Consider the following 18,445-nt stretch of genomic DNA (forward strand, 5'->3'; position numbering starts at 1 on the left):
ATAATGATATGAAAGAGAGAGAGATAGAGATAAGGGATAAGTCTAACCGAGTAATGATGAAGGCTCCACGGTCATTGGCATCATGGTGGGCATAGCTGATGCGGTGGTGGAGGTAATAGCTGTATCAGGAGGGGTCCAGTAGAGGGTGGATGCTGGGCCATAATGATGACTTGCATTTGGGGGTGATGATGCACTACTACTGGGTCCACCTGTAGCAGCTGCAGCAATAGCCGCTGCAAGCCAAAAGTCATGTTCCTCTTGCTGTTGTTGCTGATTCACACTCGCATAACGTACCAAGCGTTGCGTCTCAGGATGATTTTCAGTAAGACTTACAAGCTCTTGCTTAAGATGATGGGCAACACCTTTAAGCGAATGTCGAAAGAAGCGTGATGCTTGTTTGCCTTCTGTAAAATCACTGCATTGGACCCAGTCTTTTTCATTGTTCTTGTCGTCGTCGTCGTTGTCTTGTTGTTGCTTCTTTTCCTCATCCTCTTGTTGCTCGTTGCTCTTTTTTTGCTCCATGTAGAATAAGGGTGGCTCGCTAATATCAAAATGAACATCGGCTAGGACATCACTAGGATTATCCACAAACTCGATACTCGACACGGCATCCAGAGCCATATCAATCTTGAAGCGACAACCATTGTCGGCAATCTGCCAGGAAAAGATTTTACTTTCCCCATCATAAACACACGTTAAATCGTTGGCACGGAGCTTAAGTCGTTGCCATGTACCAATGGTCAACGTGGTTGCATTCAAATGGGTGGTGACATGGCCAGCATGATCCATCGTATCGGGGGGTGTCATCATGATGCTAGCGGGATCAATGGTGGTAACAATAGGAGGGTCACTCAATGCCCGAACAGCCAAGGCGGGGTCAACAGCATGTTGATGATCTATATTATATGTAAGACAGCATGAATAAAGGTACGCTTTTGAAACAAGGGATTTTTAATTTGTAACATACCAGGTGATGCGCCCCAGAATGAACCATCCGAAACAGCTGGAGATGATGATAACGATGAACCATGTACACCATCATTACCAGAAGATGAAGGTAAATCCCCTGTAGCTAACATAGCAGTAGGACCAGCATTGGGCACAGGAATCAAGGTTGGGATATTGTTGCTGGTTGTTGTCGTAGCTGATGTACCGTTTGCCATAGCATTATAGTGCGCATCACCCATTTGCCAAGCTTGTTGATTATCCGTTGGCATCATAGGAGCCGATGTTGGCTGTTGTTGATGCATCGAATGTGGAAGTGGATTAACACTTTCTTGTTGTTGTGGATGGTAGCGATGATGATGGTGATGATCAATGTATGAAGCTTCGGCACTTTGAGCACGTGGAGGCAAGGGTACACGAGGGCTATAGTAGTACGGATGATGATGCTGTTGATGATGTTGATGATAACCAGGAGGAGGTGGTGGTGGTGGCATCATAGCTCCTGCTCCTCCTCCATTAGCAGCAGCAGCAGCAACAGCGGCATTGTATTGCTGATACTGATACATTTGAGCACGTAAAGAGGCTTGTTGCATTTGCATTTGAGCACGCTTTTGCATATGCTTGACCTTGGCACGGCGATTTTGAAACCAAATCTGGATGGATCTCTCACTCATTTGTAAGCGCTCAGAGAGCTGTTTACGAAGCTTGCCATTTGGGCTCACGTTGACTGCAAATGTATCCTCCAACACAGCTAGCTGCTCAGCTGTAGCTCGTGTACGTTTACGAGTAGGCGTAGGTGTGGCAGTGCCGGATGAATTGTCGGTGTTGGAAGATGCTACTGCTGCATTGCCGGTATTTTCATTTTTAGTGCTATTAGGTTGTTGTTCCGAGCTGACTTGAGGCGGTGGTGCTGGATGGTTATTGTTGTTGTTGGTCGATGCGGATGGTGATGACATGGTCTATTATGCCGATTGGAAAGGATAATGATTACAAAAAGAGGAAAGAGAAAGGAAGAGATGGAGAGTGAGTGACTTTATAGGATGGGGCGGTTAAAGTGTGAAGAGGAGGAGGAAGTTGTAAAGGTTGCGAGATGAAGAAACGATGGGATCGGGGTTGATAAGGATTGTTCAAAGTGAGAGGATGGTGGTTTTTTAAGAGTGAAGGAGAGCAGTGGGGGAGAAGAAAGGAAGTAGATGATGGTTGATGATGGAGTTTTATTCTTTTTGTATTGCACGAGCTCGAGGCGGTACAACCTGAAGTAAAGGAAAGAAGGAATGAAAGAAAGAAAAAGAAAGAGAGGAGGGCAAAAGAAGGACTTGTGCACAAGATGGGTGTGTGCGTTTTGGTGGGAGGATGAATGTGCGGCCAAATTCGCAGTCCTTTGTCGATTCTCTCCTTCTCCTCGTCAACGACACGCACGATAACTTGCACATCACGTCCGCTGGTGGAAGAACACCATCCTTTCATAGTCTTACCCAGATCCTCCATAAAGAAAGAAATCCGTATTGGGTTTAGTTCAACAGGTGTTCCCCGCCTCCTTGACTTTCAGTTTGGCTGGGAGAAAGCTAAACGCCGAAAAAAGGTGTTCCGTCATTGGAAATCAACCAAGGGGTGCACAACGAGATAGAAGGCTACTGGCTATGTTCAAGCGTGTATGTGCTATTGCAGGTACCAAAGCAGATTGCCACCCATGCGGCAATGATGGCTTGTCTAAATCGTGTGAGTCGCTACTCTCTCCCCTTTTTTATTTACCATGTATCAACCCACAAGCTCGTTGTCCCCTTATTTTGCAGCATTTATATCTTGTCATCATCTCGCGTCGACAAACAAACATCAAGCTCGCTGTGTTTGTGTAGCATCAGCAAAAGTCTGAGCGTGAATGGGATGCCAAAAGAGCTTAATGCAGTTCTCACACCTGTACACAGCGCGGGGATGAGAGTGTGTACAATGCCAGCAATACCACATCCCAACTTTTTGGTCAAGGAGAAAGAGCAAAAGGAGCAAGATCAAGCGTAAATGATCCCCACACATACACAAAACGATCAGCCTCACTGGGTCGGTTGTAAAGATATGCTACCCACTTGGGAAACATGACACGTTGTGCCTTTCAAACTCCCTGAGCTTTTACTACTGTTCCGAGAGCCCAACATTATGACTACCACCCTTCTCCTCTTTCCGATTACTTCTTTTCTCTTGTTTATCTCCTTGATCAACTTACATTTATCCTCATCAACAAACGTCATCGCTCCCTTGTTATGGCTCATGAATCAAACCCACTACACTTGATGCCACCACCCATAGAACATAAAAAAAGTTGTCCTTAGCCTGTTCGTGTTCAATTGGACCTGAATCTCGTGCCATACACATGATCTCGTTTAAATGTGGTACATGGGCACACATTACAACAGCCTACAAAGCTTATGCATAGATGATGCTTTTACATACTACCACTTTTCCTCCTTCCATACGTTCAGTTTAAGATTGTGCGGTGTAAAAAGTGGCGGGCAATCCACATGTATTATATGCATTGGGTCACACGACATGTAAATGATGCCTTAAAAAGATGCAGCAACTTTTTTTTCTTTTTATTCAATGCTCATTGATCTGCATTGAGGGAGGAGAAAGAAATCAGTCGGATTGTTGACCCACATGCAGTATGTTGTTTATATTGCATTAGTGCGCGGATATATGATTGAATCATAAACATGGGTATGTGCGCACCCATACGTTGAACAAATGGCACGTGTTTGTATAGGCCGTGTTTTTGTGCTGCAATGGATGATGTACACGTATCCGACTCAGCCATCTTTTCCATCCCACGTCGATGTCATATGCATGTAGAATGGAAGCTGCACATGTATAGTGTTTGAAAGAAGGAGGAGGAGGATCCAGGTACAGGAAAAAGGGGGGAGGTGGAGGTGAATAGCATGAAATTCACCACACCCAGCAGCAGCAGCAACAGCGGCTGACAGTAAAAACATCCAGCCGGATCCGATCAAACCGACATCCTCCTCCTATAATTAAAATTAGGAGGTTGACCGATGCATCGATATATAGCAGCAACAGGGGCTTGTGCCCGTGTGAAGCCCATGCACATGCGTACGTAAGCAAGGTAACAAATCTCTACCCATATCCAGTAAGCAAGCTCATGGTAAATAAGCGTATGCGGATGACAATGGATTCATTTTTTGATTGTTGAAAGATACATTTACAAATAAAGATTCAAGGATACATAAAATGTTGTGGTGATGATGCATAATCTACGGGGTGGATTGGTGATGATGGTGATGATGTTGATGAAGGTGGTGGTGGTACAGGTCGCCTTGGTGGCGGTCGTTGAGGCGGTAAAGCCGATAGAGATCGGGATCCTGCAAATGGTGGTGATGTTGAAAATGTCCGAATCGGATGATGTTCATCGACAAGTGATTCATTGCTATCGCCACTATTGCATGTTGCTATGGCGCTACTATATGGGTATTGATTGTATTGTGGTAGCCGCATAGAAGAATCGTGCATAGGTGGTGTCATTGGTGACAGCTGTGTTTTCATTGTGCTGCTGCTAGTGGGTGATGATGGTGGTGCACCACTTAGGTATTCTTCACTGCTGCAGCTGTCATCGAAATAGGAGCTTGTAGTAAGTGAACCTTCTTGCCTTCTTCCACCTTCACGTAGCCATCGTGGTGATAGTGGCTCCACTTGTAAGCATGATGATTCGTGCTTGTGATTGTTGACAAGGGCATCATGTTCGGATTGGATATTGGATAGCTTGGACAACGTGATCACGCTATTGATATTGTCGTTTTCCTTGAGCCATGCAACGGTCTTTTTCAGCTTGTCAAGCCATTCTTTCATGGTCTCAGCATCAGCACATTCCAAGTACCACTTTTTTTGGTCCAAACCATCACGCTTTGAAATGACAAGGCAGTAGAGTACACCTGTGAATCGATCACTCACAAAGACTTGGGTATCCTTGGTCAATTCGAAAAACTCACGATATTGCAAGGTTGGTCGATCATTCTTGAAGACATATAACATACGATCGGCAAGAATAAGATAGCGTAATTTGCTGCTCTTGGTAAAGGAATAGGATGGTGGGACGTGCTTTGTGAGCCAACCGCGTAATGTAAAATAGTGCCACACCACATCAGACTGCACTTGACCATGAACAGGACCAAAAATCGAGGGGTTTTGCATGATCTCAGGTGGTGGCGTGGATGTCGAAATGATTGGTGGAGTGGATGTGTTGACAGCTATGCCGATGGCTGTGGTTAATGCTGACATCATGCTGGTTGCTAGGCGACCTGATGAATTGGATCGACTGAGATTTCCGCCATCTTTTCCTGATGTCGTGGTGGTGGTCTCGTAGTGTATTACTTTTTGATAATGGGATGAGCCACTGCTATGCTCACTGCTACTGGTGCTTTGGCGATGCATGACAAAGATACGTGAAAAGAGAAAAAGAAATACAAAAGAAAAGGAAATCAATCAAAGTGCAACATGATGTTTATCTAACACTTCCATAAATGTCCTACGTACCTGTTTGTTGTTGCTGGGAGATTGATGGGCTGTGCATGTGAATATCTTGCTCTGTGCTGGCTCCCATTTGTGTCAGGTTCACATTGGGCCGTGTTGTTCTCATCATCTTAAAAACACATTCCCAGATGCCAATAGATGATGACAAAGAAAAGCGCTTGCTACTTTTTACTCTAGTCATCTTCATACGTAAGAGCGTGGGATTTCGATATTTCCTTGAATCGTCATGAGCGAGTGCTTCATATAGGTGGATGCTCCATTGCTTTGTAAAAACAAAGTTTGTGACACATGCCATTTCTCCACAATCTTTCTCCACAGAAATTAACCCTGTTTGATTAAGGCTTTACTAAGATTCCCCCCCCCTCAACCAAGGCAGTGGTAGCATTGCGGGCATAAACTTCATCATTGTGGATCATTATACGATAAGCGTCATCCAAAAGACAAGAAGAGCATACGTGTCGTATCTTGGGATTTCCCTCTCCTTCATTCCCGCGCTGTTCAGCCTTCCCAAAAGGACGCACATGAGCCTGTTTGCCAACCTTTTGCCCATTTGTAATGTTGCACATGGCACAACGGGAGCCAGCTTTCCAGCTTTCAGCTTATTTCCTTTTTGTGTCATGTCCTCCAATCCCAAAATCGGGGGAGTTTTATAAACTAGGCATATCTCCGGAATCTTCTCAAATGATATCGAGAGCATCATGTAACAGACGGATACCAGAAATGTATTGGAGGATTCACATATAAAGAACAAACGACGCTTTTTCTAGTATAGTCCATGAAAAAGAGAGTTCAATGCGATTCCTTGTTTCTGGGTCATATCATCGTTCATCTTCACTCTCCCATACGACTTCTTCGCAATGCTTGACGTAATCCATGCTGATGGTGTGGGACACGATACGCTGATCCAACTCGTACCAATAGGGAATTTTGGCCATCATCTTCAGATCCACGTCCACAAGGTTGATGTTGTACTGATACGTATTCCCATTGCTCAAACGAATGAATTGAGGACGTCGTAGTAGTGGATGCGTATTCCTATTTGAAGCTATCAGCATGCTTCATTCCCCTTCTCATGCACCTATGCGATTTACCTGGCATTGGTGTCCTGAACCTCGGCAATGGATATAAATATTGAGCAGTCCTTGAATATCATTGACAATACGAATTCATATAGATGCTGCTGGTAGTCGCCCTCATACTCGGTATCATGTGATGATGATGATGATGATCGTGCTTTGAAGCGCTCCACCACTCGTTTCCATGTATCGATATCAAAAACACCTGGCAACGGTTGACCATCATACACGGATGTGTAGACATTCCATATATGCTCAATGTCCATATGATCCAGTCGTCGTTGTAATTGATGCAACCGTGTCAGTATGGGATCATGACACAAGACCAATTGTAAAAGTTCATCCACCCAAGGTGTAACGCTGTCGTCTTCTAGCTCATGCTGATATTCTCCATGGGCCTGATAGTTCTTGTGAAGATGTTTCTCGCGACGTAATGCTTTCAATGCTCGCTGAACACGTATAGGATTGCGTGAATAAAGATCCATTGGACAATACTCAAGATCGGTGCGACCATGCTTGAGACAACTATGCATGCAAAAGCGACAAGTGCGTTTCTTGATGTGTCGATGCTTGGGATGAATCTTGCATGATGCAGGCTTGAAACCCCATTTAGGCTGTTGTGTGGAGTAGGTGAGTTGTCTATACACAACAATAAAGATAGTAAAGAGCATCCTACCTTGAGCTCGACTGCCCATGGATATTGATAGGTAAGATCAGGCGCGAGGAACCCCCATCGTTGAGTATAGTCAAGTTGGCGCGATCTTCGACGTTCAGGTCTATGCATTTCAATCTTGCTCGAGATGGCTTGAAGGAAGTCCTTTGACACGCCTACAATGCACTACAGTTGAAATGAATACTACCGATCTTCGCATCTTGGCTTGCCTCGAACAACCTACCAATGGCACCATGTATTCGGGCCCTATCAATGGCGTAATGACTTGATTGGAAAAGTCCAGTGAAAATTGGGGCGATGGACCTTGATCCTTTGGTAAAGGACTTTGCTTCTTCAGGCGCAAGACGTATCCATTCTACCATCCATATTGTTATCAGTATCAGGCACATTATCAATAATAAAGGTCGACATACAAAACGTGGATTGTCACCAATGTATCTCAAGACTATTGTTTCATTTCCTTCTGCACCATAGATCCAATGTTCAACTTGGGACAAGTCAATGTCCATGGAAAGGGGGGTTGAAAGAAAGAGGAAGAGACAAAGCGAATCCCAGCAACCGCTATTTTCATTTGCCCCGCAACCATGCATAAAAGTCCCTGTAGTCACGTGAACTGATGGATAGACCTCTTTATCTGGATAACAGCAATCATCCCATCTAGCCACATGTATGACAAAGCTCAATGCCTGATGACACAGAGTTATTCCACTACCAGGATGAAACATGTATTACGATCCTTTCTTCTCTTCTTACTTTTTAGCCCCACCACAGAGTGTTTCAAATGCCAATTAAGCATTGCTTTTGATTATGCTTTGTAAATACACTTCCCTAATTTCCTTCCCTCTAGGACACATGGTATTCGTTTTAGCAATAAAAAAGGGAGCAAAAGCTAAGGAAATGAACCAATGTCAAATGTATGGAATGCGCACATGCTTGATCCAAAGATAGTTTTGAGACAAGAAAGAGCGGTGTCTCATCATGCAAAAGTACAGTAATACCAATGTTGATTACCATATCGAGTGAAAAAAGTGGCAAGGATAACGTGGCAACAAGACATAACACAACCGTTTACCCGATGACAAAACCCAGAAGAAGAAATGGTAGCACATGAATGTTGATAACTTTAATTGCAGCAGTGTATCATCAGTGCTCAATGGGTCATGGTTGAAGAGGTGAAGGGGGGCTGTGGATAATAATGATGATGATGTGTCTATGTGTAAACATAAAAGGCAAGTCAAGGGGGGAAAGCAAGATGCTAAAAAAAACGTCATCCTTGCCCCATGCCCTGGCAGCGGACAGGAAACTTTGCAGTGCCTGCATGAACAAAGCATGACCTAAGACGAAGCATGAATTATTGCCACATCTTCGATCATTCAAGTATCGAATGACTCGGATCAAGTTGTACCGACGATGCACGCACCTACACTTATAAAGCATCTATTCACACACTCTAAACGCTCACACGGGGATTGCTGTGAGAATAATATCGCTCTCTCTTTCTCTCTATTATCTCTTTGACAGCAAGTTGATACATTTCTCCCCTTGTTCTTTCTCTTTTCCCCCTGCTTTTTCACACACATACACACGCACATTCTCTTACGCTCTCTCTCTCTCTATCTCTCTCTTACAAGTTACTGTGTCATTTCTTTATTCTCTTGAAACTACTACGTAAAACCTTGTTCCTTGTTCTTCTTGCGTGTGTGTGTACATTATATAACGCTCATACTCCGAAGAACCCATTCTCTACTGCATCCATATACCTTTTTCTATGACTTCGACTCACTCGAGTTTCCTACGATCGCCTCTTGCCGATGCATTCACTTCCATGTTAAAGTCAAGTGGCTCATCATCGTCTCGTAACAGTAACAATGCCAACTCGTCCACCAATGCAACTTCGACTGCTGAACAACAACCATCCCAGCCCATCAACAAGTTTCCCACCCAGTCATCGTCGTCGTCGTCATTGTCCCTGAAACCTCCAACGACTGCTGTACCTTCCTCATCCGAGAAAAACATGGTTCCAGACACCAGCGTAACGGCACAACAGCAACCATCGTCTTCTTCGTCAAGAGGACCCGTATCGTCTCCTTCTACTTTTCAACGCAATAGCGCCAACAATATACCTCCTCGACCTTTATCCGAAGTCATTCGATCAGAGAGTCATATTTCTCCTGAAGGTAAGTTATAATTATAATGATAGGTCTTTGTATAGCACCGATCCTAATCCATCATGTAGGTGAAGCGTTGAGGAATCTACAAGAGTATGAGCGTAATTTAAACAGCATGGCATCGACCAATCTGGATACGTGGTTCAAGGACGACCTCGATCATGTGAACAAATGGTTCTCCTCACTCAATGATGTTGAACGAACCGCAACAGTATACGGCTTATTGCAACAACTCAACCGTGTACAAATCCGTTTCTTTATGACCATTTTACGCCAAATGGGACAAGAAGATCCAGTGGAATCCCTCTTATCGCCAGCGTATCCTGATAAAGGTAAGATTATCATTCGTGTATTGGTTATAGGTATAGAATGCTAATACAACGGCCCATCTTGATAGCCGATGTTATGCAAGCCCAGTTGGCTGGTGCTATGACCAAAGCTGAAATGGAAGCTAGTCAGAAGTTTATGTCTGTGTTACGACCCTATCGCACACCATCCTCTGCGGCAGCCGCAGCAGCCGCAGCAGCATCATCCATGAACCATCGTAGCAACACTGGCAATGGAGGACAAGGAAACATGGTGGATCATTATCGACATTCGTATGCTTTGGGTGAAGCGGATGAACAACATGCATTATTCAGCAGCAACAATCTTGGCAGCAATGACTTTTTATCACCAAGGCCAGCATCCGCTCATTTTGGTATGACAGTGGGTGATTTAATGCCTACATCGACATCATCATCAGCCTCTTCTTCAAGATTGAAACCTACCACTGCACCTACAAGTCCCTTGTTTGGCACCAATGCAAGACCAAGATCGGTGATCGAAGGCGATCTTTCATCCATCTTTAATGGTGGTGGAGCAGCAGCAGGATGGTCATCATTTGGTGTGGCAGGTGCAAGGCCACAAGGAGGAAATGGTGGTGGTGGTGGTGGCATGGTGGGCAGCGGTATGATGGATCATAGGACTGGTGGTCGACCCAAATCAGCAGACATTTCCAGTTGGTCATTTGGCCATCATCATAACAGCGATCCTCAGCAGCAGCAGCAGCAGCAGTCTCTTTCATCAACAGCCGCGGCATGGAACAATCCATTGTCCCCCACTCGTAGCACTTTTTTGGAACATGCCAAGACGATTGAACGACCCAACTCGGCATCAGATATCGATCATCATCAATACATGCGGAACAACAACTTTGGAAGAACCATGTTTCTCAATGATCCCAATGATAATGCTCGTCTCAATACGCCTCCTCCACGTAATCGCCGTCCAAATAGCATGATTATACCTGGAACTGTACCAGAATCAGATGAGCGCCAATTTGCCGATATTGTCCTATCCACTTATCATCCTTCGCCTATGCCACAAAAAAGTACAAGTGCTTCATTGATGGCTGCTGCCGCTGCTGCCGCTGCCGCTGCTGGTGCTGGTACAACGACTACTACGGGTACTACTAGTACAGCAACAGCTACTTCACCCATGTCAAACTATCGTCAACAACAACAACAATCATCTGCCATTCCCACGTCTTCCACTTCAGCTACACTTGCAACACCTTATTGGGATCATCAACCTGTACCTTCCCGAAGTGGCAACAATAGTACCAAACAACGACAAGGTGGTAATGCTGGCTATGGCCGTTTCTTGAATCCCAATGATTATCCACCTGAGGACTATCTTAGTGACCATAGTGAATCGTCGCACATGAGTGGAAGTCGCTATAATCATCGACAGCAGCACAACAACAACAACAACAATCAACAACAAGGAGGTGGAAGAAAGAAAATGTTTGGTCGTAGCAGCGGTGGAGGATCCTCTAGCAACAACAACAACAAGGAGAAAAAGTACACCGATGCTGTGGATATGCAGTTATTGGAAGGTGAGTTTCATTGTCGCGCGGAAATACTACAGCAACAAAAAGCTAAAACAATGACCATTAGATGTTCCTGCGTGGCTCAGGAGCTTGAGACTACACAAGTACAACCCAATTTTTGAGACCATGAAATGGCAGGAGATGATCCGGTTGGATGATGAAGCGCTGAGCGTCAAAGGTGTGGCAGCACTGGGTGCTAGAAGGAAGATGCTCAAAGTCTTTGACCAAGTCAAGCAGCATTGTGACAAGAATGTAAGGTGTTTTCTATTCTTTTTATTTTATCAATGACTAACTCAATTCGTGCTTGAAACGGCGTCTCATATGATGATCAATTGTTGTATTATGTTACTTAGAATATACCCTACTGAGCCAAATTACCCCGCCTCCATAGCCGCGGCTTTCTGTGCAATGCGCAGATGAGCACACGAGAGTATACACAAGTTTTTTCTTTCTTTCTTATTATTCCACTCAAGTTTTATTACCCTCCCCCCATGGACCTTTTTACACACAATGAACTACTTACACACATTGTAACCTTTTTCTTTGTTATCAATCAAAGTGATCCAAACAATCCAAATAGAAAATGTTCTGGAACTTTTATATAGGATGGTGATTGATGAAATGTGGATTGAAATGAACTGATTTTCGTATAGCCTACTAAAAAAAGAAACGTTGTGTATCATCATCCTTATATTATGTGCACCTGCGGGCGTGTGTGTGCGCTTCTTTCATTGTCCCACCATTATTGTCTCGTTCATTGCTGTCTTTTATGCCATTTGTCCCATGACATTTCCTCTTCTCATAATGATCACAAAGGTGACAACGACTGTTTTCGCCATTGTGTACATGATTGGCACTTTGGGTGTGATAACAACCATTAAAAGACTCCTTCGTCCCCCTCCACGGCGAGAAGCTTTTGGTACCCATATGAGCCGTGGCAGCAGCAGCAGCAGCTAGTTGTAGTAGTAGTATCATCAACGAACATCCGCGGTCTTACCGTCATCGGTATCATGATCTCAGCAGATCTCAGCATGAATCATGAAGAGGAGGCAGTGAAACAAACATATAGGCAATTCTATTACTCCGGATGAATGAAAATACCAATGAGAAACCAAGGATGGGGATGGGGATTGAAAAGTGTGGATGGGAGAATGAGTGACGAGTGCTTGGGTATTTCCATCAACAGGGCCATCAACCTTATCTGAGCATGAAAAAGGTATCCCAGGGATGGGATCCCGTCGATTCGGAAGAAAAAAAGAGACAAATTGTCCCATTCGATTATCAGCAGCGGCCTGGTGGCGATCTGCTCCTACCAAATCTCGTTTTGCTTTGTCAGATGAGCCATGCGTTAATGTCCCACGGATGGCAAACAAGCCTTGTCCCAACTCAGCCCACCAGGCAGTGCAATAGTGCGCGGGCGAATATCACCGATCCCAAACACCATTCAACCACTACACTCTTTGTCTCTCACTCGCTCACTCACTTGGCCCTTTTTGGAGCCGTTCATCGTGTCCACTCACACATCAACACAAGTAGGGGGATAAATATATATACCACGGAATTCCCTTTCTATTGAACTTTTTGATTTTCTTTTCTTCCCTTTTTCTTTTCTCCTTCACCACTTTACTTCTTTTTACCATTATCACATATCTTCAAACCACATTGCAACATACTCAGATCAGCACACATGTCCTTGTTTTCGAGCCACGTTTTACATATTGATTATATTCTTAACCCATCCGAAGGCGACTATGATGCCGATGACGAAGAACCTAGTTGTTGTAACAGCACTACCAACACCACCACCAGCAGTAGTAGCAGTAGTAGTAGTATGAACAATCCAACAACGTTACAATCAAAACACCAAAGCCGCATACCTTATCGTCGTCGTCGTCGCCACTCTACATCGTCACCGTATCAGCCAAAACGTAAATCCATGCGGTTGATGGCTGACAGTCAAAGCACTCTATCCAACGATACCACCTCTTGTCCTGCTTCATTTTCACCTTCAAGTACATCATCCACGTGCTCATCACCACCACCATCCACACCACCAGAGATACTTGGAAAGCAACAAGAAGAACAATCACTATGCGGTAACAATAACAGTAGTTGTAAACGCAACTATCAGCGTCATGACAAGTCGAAAATCGCCAAACTCTTGGAGATTTATTATGGGGAGAAACGCTCTGTACGAGTAGCAGCCAAGTTGGCTAGCATTCCACGAGCAACCGCGGGTCGGTATATCAAGGAAGCAGCCCTTTATCAACAACGACAACAACAACAAGATGGCAACAGCTGTAGTAGTAGTAGCCCTTCTTTGCCGCCTGATGATGAGACACAACAAGAACATGATATGAGGTTGGAATCCTCATCGGCTGCCGCATAAGAATCAAAAGGTAGGTAATAATGAAAAAAAAGTAGATACAATGAAACCCTTTGTTGACATGTGCTTTCGTTAGCAAGTGGCAGATCCAACTATGGCAATTCCAAATCCAATCAATCATCTTTTTCTTTTACCATGACCACATCTTCAAGCACCCCCTCTTTTATCTCCATCACGTGTATATGTATCTATGTGTGTGTGTGTGTGTTTGTGCGTATGTATATGTGTGCACCTCTTTTTTCATTAGCCACATCTTGTCGACGATAATCTCTTTTTACGCTTTTACATCTCCTTGGTCGTCGTCATCATCGCATCCTCTCTCTTTCCCTCTCTCTTAGCGTGTAAATCAATTTTCCCTTCATTCCTACAACTTGTATGTTACTATATGGTCCTCAACAAGCGAATGCTAATATATATCAACAATCGTGTCACATCAGCAATTGGTATGTATGGAATACCCAATCCTCGGCACCCCGACCGATCATGGGCGAAATGGGCCAGCGTTGATGAATCGTTCCGAAACGAGGGGATAGAGTGATGAGTTGGAGTGTACATAATCCCGCTGATGATAAACAACGAGACATATATCTTCATTATCGGTGAGCCCGGAGATTTCTCCCCGCTCGACGTTTCTGCATCGAAAACAGCAATCGATGGATTGTGAGTGGGTGTATATCGATATGACTTTTTTCACCACAACCCTTTTATGATACATGCCGAGCCACGTTAGTAGACTCTAATTTTTAGAGCGAACACAATCGTGGATCCATCTTCCATGTGCACACACCACCACCACCACCCAACAGAGAAAGAGTTGAGAAGGTGGTTGTTAATAAAGTTTTGGGGTAAAAGATATAGATTGTATATATACTTGTTGATTGGACTTGCATGACGCCACCATCATTGCTCCTCACTCGTCCTCCACCAAGCAACGGCCTTCCTCGAGTTCCACCCGTCTCGCTTTCTTTTTTTCTCTCTTGCTGTGGTTACACAGATCATTAACTCTCAAGTGTGCTGTTTTGTAAAACTGAGCACGTTTATCTCTGCACCACCCCACACCTTGTAATGTTGTTGACTAATCAATCCCTATTTTGTGTTCCTTGTGTACCACCCACTCGGATGTTGTGTGAATGGGTGTTCTTGATGTTTACTAACATGCCTGCTGGTGGCGCGCTTCTCACACACACTCTCACACTCCCATCAAATCCACCTTTCTTTATGTCATGATGGAGAAACAATGAATACCCGTGTTGGTAATAGAACCAATGATGATTGAAAGAACACGAGGCTTAAGCAAATGCCGACCCCAAGGATAGTAGAAAGAAATGGTACTTTAGAAAAGAGCATGTCACACTAGTGGGGGGAGTGGAGGAGATCCACTTGTTTCAAAAATGGATAAGAAATGGGACACTTCCTGCAAAACGGAAGTCTTTATTTTATGCCAAGAGAGAAAGCGAGATAGAAAGAGAATGCTATGTGTGAGACACATCATCCAACTCAGCAGCATGATGATGATAAGGGCCGTTGCCAAGAAAAGAAGATGGAAGGAAAAGAAACATCCATTCGGATGAATGGTGTGTATTCTACACGCTTTATTTGCATGACGACACACAACACACCTATTGTGGGACACTAGTACTATTACAAGTAGTCTATAGGCTGATCACGGTACAACATCATGTAAAGGTATACTTCGTATGCAGTAAATGGATCTTGTGAATAGAGTCGTTATGGATCTATTTGTTTGTTCACCACCAACAAGGGGATGAGAGAAATGCAAGTATGGCTACACATAGTCTTGGCTTCTTTTCACTGAGGATCCCAAATTCGGTATCGTTTCCGGCTGTGTGGATATCAAGTGCATAAACTCCTTCCTCTTCTTCTCTTCATCCGCTGATGCTCCTCCATCATGCCTCTTGATCTCGCTAGTTTCGATTCCGCTGCTGCACGCGTCGATCTCTCCTATAAGCATCGCGACAGTGCTGATCCCGCCATCGACCTTAAGCAGGTGGTGTTACGCCTTGATCAACCATTCTCCAATCGCGACTTGAGCATCACCACATCCATCCAGCCCCATGACGGCAAATCTCTTCCTTCAGGGCGTTTGCTCAACATCACTATTACAGCCTTGAAGCCTATTGAGCTTGTTCATTTTGAAGCAAAGTATCTTGTTGATTTGGATGGACAACGCATGCTTGCCAACGGCTTCCAGAGCTGGAGTCAAGCTCGTGAATATGAAGCGCATGATCGCATTCCAGCTATTCGATCCTCGGTGGCCTATTGGACTCAATACAACTTGCAGGGGTAAAGTGGAAAAAAAGGATGGCATGATGATCCGTGTATTGACAACAACATTGATCCATGATGTAGTGATTATGACTTTTTTCCACACTCTGGTGAGAAAGGCCATATCCATTCCAGCAGCTATACCCATTTCCGCGACGTCCAAAACAACGTGCGATTCTTTGGATCACTTTCAGAGCATCTTGGATACACCTACTTTAAGGCCGATTTCAACCAGAATACTTTGGGCATTTACAAGGATATCCTCGGCAAGCATGTTGACACCAATCAATCCCTCGAATTAGTACGCGTCTTGTTGGCTGAGGGCAAGGATGCTGAGCGGGCGTTGTGGGATTTATACGCGAGCTTCTTTCCGGATCGTCGAGCCCTTTCTGGTGACATGCATCATCTACGACATGTCAATGGATGGACATCGTGGTACAATTATTATGGCGACGTGAGTGAATCCATTGTGTTACAAAACCTCAAGGCTCTGCAAAAGCACCAATACCCCATCAACATTTTCCAAATCGATGATGGCTTTCAGACGGCGATTGGTGATTGGCTTTCCATCAATGACAAGTTTCCCAACAAACTTAAGCCTGTGGCGGATCAAATCAATGCGGCTGGATTTACCCCTGGATTATGGCTCGCTCCTTATGCTGTTGCCTTTACAAGCAAGCTCGCTGCCGATCACCCAGATTGGTTGATCCAAGATCCAACGACCGGTAAGCCTGTTGTTGCAGGTCCTAATTGGGGCGGATTCTATGGCTTGGACATGTATCATCCAGAAGCACGTGCCTATCTCAAAAAGGTCTTTGACACCGTATTACGTGAATGGGGATTTGGTATGGTCAAGCTTGACTTTTTATTTGCTGCTGCCATGATTCCACGATTGGGTAAGTGATATGAGAAGGTCGGCTTTTATTGGAGACTAATGATCGTATATAGGACGCTCTCGTGGTGAGATTATGTGGGATGCTATGCAATTTGTACGTGACTTGGCAGGACCCGATAAATTGGTGCTTGGATGTGGTGTTCCTTTGGCATGTGCATGGCGTAATGCTGATTATTGCCGTATTGGTTCAGATGTGGCTCCTTGGTGGGAAGGTAAAATGGATGATTAGAAAAGGGGAGGAGATCCATATATACTAAGAGTCCAAATAGATAGCAAGCTCAAGTACCTCCATGTACGAGAACGTGTATCGACAGCAAATTCATTGAGATCCACACTAAGTCGATGGCCCATGTCTGATCGTATGTTTGGCAACGACCCTGATGTGATGATTCTTCGTGACAACAAGAACAAGCTCAACCTTGAGGAACGATACACGCTATGTGTGCTCAACAATATTTTGGGTGCGCTCGTCTTCAGCTCAGACAATGTGGATGAATACGGTGAGGATGAGCATTTGCTATACAAGGCAACATTCCCCAAAGTGATTGCATTGGTGGACCGAGTGATCGAATTCCAACCTGGCGTATTCACGATTCAATTCAAGGCCAATGATTTGGGTGGTATGGCTCGAGAGTACACAACAATTGCCAATTTGTCTCGTGATGATAAGACTGTATACCTACCTCCTTCCTCGAATACGACGCATTTGCTCTTTGCCGCCGACAATCAAATCCACACGAGTCGCTTTGGTACCAATGGTGGCGGTTTATCGTCATGGCGTGAGAAACCATTCCCTCTCTTTTATCATCCATCATCCACCATCACTATCAAGAGTCATGAAACCAAGACCTTTATGCACATTCCACCTCCTCAGTCTTCGGGTGTTCTTTTCATGGGATCCACGAGCCATATTGTCCCTGGTGCAGAAATTGAGCATTTATCATGCAAAGATGGCACTTCAGTTGATCTCCGATTCCACAAGCAAAACACCCGCAAACATATGGTTTATTTGGCCATGGGTGATTACCTCTTTGGTGCCAAAACACCAGCAGCACCTGTTCCATCATGCACTGTCAATGGTGAAAACCCCAAATTTGAAATGATGCAGGTCAATGGATCGGGTGAAGGTCGACCACCTAGCAAAGTGCTTGTTGCTGTTGTCTCCGATAATGCATAGACATGTGATTTATTTATTCGAACAAGGACATCCCTATCTGTAAAGTATTTATGGCTGCAACACTGCAATAAAGCTCCTGCACAATATCATCTTATTCAAAGGCCTTGGGACTATGATTGGAATTCAATGTTTGGATGTGTCTAGTGATTTCCTTTGGGGAATGGGAAGCCGTTATCCGACCCCGTGGGGAGCTATGGTGGCAGGGAACATTGACGCGTGTGCACCATGTTTATCGATGAGAAGGGTGCTTTGACTTTTACTTTCTGAAACGCACAAACGTCTTACAGTGGCGGTACTTTTGACAGAGATGGCAGCATCAAAAAGGCGAAGAGAACGAAGGTCTGCAAGTCGATTGAAATCAGAGTTAGGGCTTGGTGATACGTATGGGAAAAGGGAATTGGTGTTCTCAGAATCCTTAAAGAGTACGGCGATT

At 44.5% G+C, this 18,445-nt stretch overlaps 6 protein-coding genes across 6 annotated transcripts; 3 read left to right on the forward strand and 3 right to left on the reverse strand.

Moving 5' to 3' along the window:
- Positions 1 to 42: 42 nt before the first annotated feature.
- On the reverse strand, positions 43 to 1,901 carry O0I10_003457 (uncharacterized protein; the record flags this gene model as incomplete). Its single annotated transcript, XM_058483528.1, has 2 exons — positions 43 to 896; positions 968 to 1,901. 2 exons carry the CDS (start codon positions 1,899 to 1,901, stop codon positions 43 to 45), a joined length of 1,788 nt encoding a protein of 595 aa, XP_058345727.1.
- Positions 1,902 to 4,167: 2,266 nt separating this feature from the next.
- On the reverse strand, positions 4,168 to 5,379 carry O0I10_003458 (uncharacterized protein; the record flags this gene model as incomplete). The annotated part of the gene is made up of 1 exon (XM_058483529.1): positions 4,168 to 5,379. The coding sequence occupies one exon, from the start codon at positions 5,377 to 5,379 to the stop codon at positions 4,168 to 4,170; it is 1,212 nt and encodes a 403-aa protein (XP_058345728.1).
- A 917-nt stretch (positions 5,380 to 6,296) lies between these two features.
- Positions 6,297 to 7,736, reverse strand: O0I10_003459 (uncharacterized protein; the record flags this gene model as incomplete). Its single annotated transcript, XM_058483530.1, has 5 exons — positions 6,297 to 6,513; positions 6,570 to 7,168; positions 7,231 to 7,392; positions 7,451 to 7,582; positions 7,641 to 7,736. The coding sequence occupies 5 exons, from the start codon at positions 7,734 to 7,736 to the stop codon at positions 6,297 to 6,299; spliced, it is 1,206 nt and encodes a 401-aa protein (XP_058345729.1).
- A 1,259-nt stretch (positions 7,737 to 8,995) lies between these two features.
- Positions 8,996 to 11,636, forward strand: O0I10_003460 (uncharacterized protein; the record flags this gene model as incomplete). The annotated part of the gene is made up of 5 exons (XM_058483531.1): positions 8,996 to 9,404; positions 9,464 to 9,727; positions 9,793 to 11,274; positions 11,336 to 11,520; positions 11,622 to 11,636. The coding sequence occupies 5 exons, from the start codon at positions 8,996 to 8,998 to the stop codon at positions 11,634 to 11,636; spliced, it is 2,355 nt and encodes a 784-aa protein (XP_058345730.1).
- Positions 11,637 to 12,955: 1,319 nt separating this feature from the next.
- O0I10_003461 (uncharacterized protein) lies at positions 12,956 to 13,657 on the forward strand (the record flags this gene model as incomplete). The annotated part of the gene is made up of 1 exon (XM_058483532.1): positions 12,956 to 13,657. One exon carries the CDS (start codon positions 12,956 to 12,958, stop codon positions 13,655 to 13,657), a length of 702 nt encoding a protein of 233 aa, XP_058345731.1.
- Positions 13,658 to 15,563: 1,906 nt separating this feature from the next.
- Positions 15,564 to 18,012, forward strand: O0I10_003462 (uncharacterized protein; the record flags this gene model as incomplete). Its single annotated transcript, XM_058483533.1, has 4 exons — positions 15,564 to 15,958; positions 16,025 to 16,836; positions 16,889 to 17,047; positions 17,105 to 18,012. The coding sequence occupies 4 exons, from the start codon at positions 15,564 to 15,566 to the stop codon at positions 18,010 to 18,012; spliced, it is 2,274 nt and encodes a 757-aa protein (XP_058345732.1).
- Positions 18,013 to 18,445: the final 433 nt, after the last annotated feature.

Source organism: Lichtheimia ornata (genome assembly GCF_029851405.1).
Source record: "Lichtheimia ornata isolate CBS 291.66 chromosome Unknown scaffold00011, whole genome shotgun sequence".
Taxonomy (NCBI): domain Eukaryota; kingdom Fungi; phylum Mucoromycota; class Mucoromycetes; order Mucorales; family Lichtheimiaceae; genus Lichtheimia; species Lichtheimia ornata.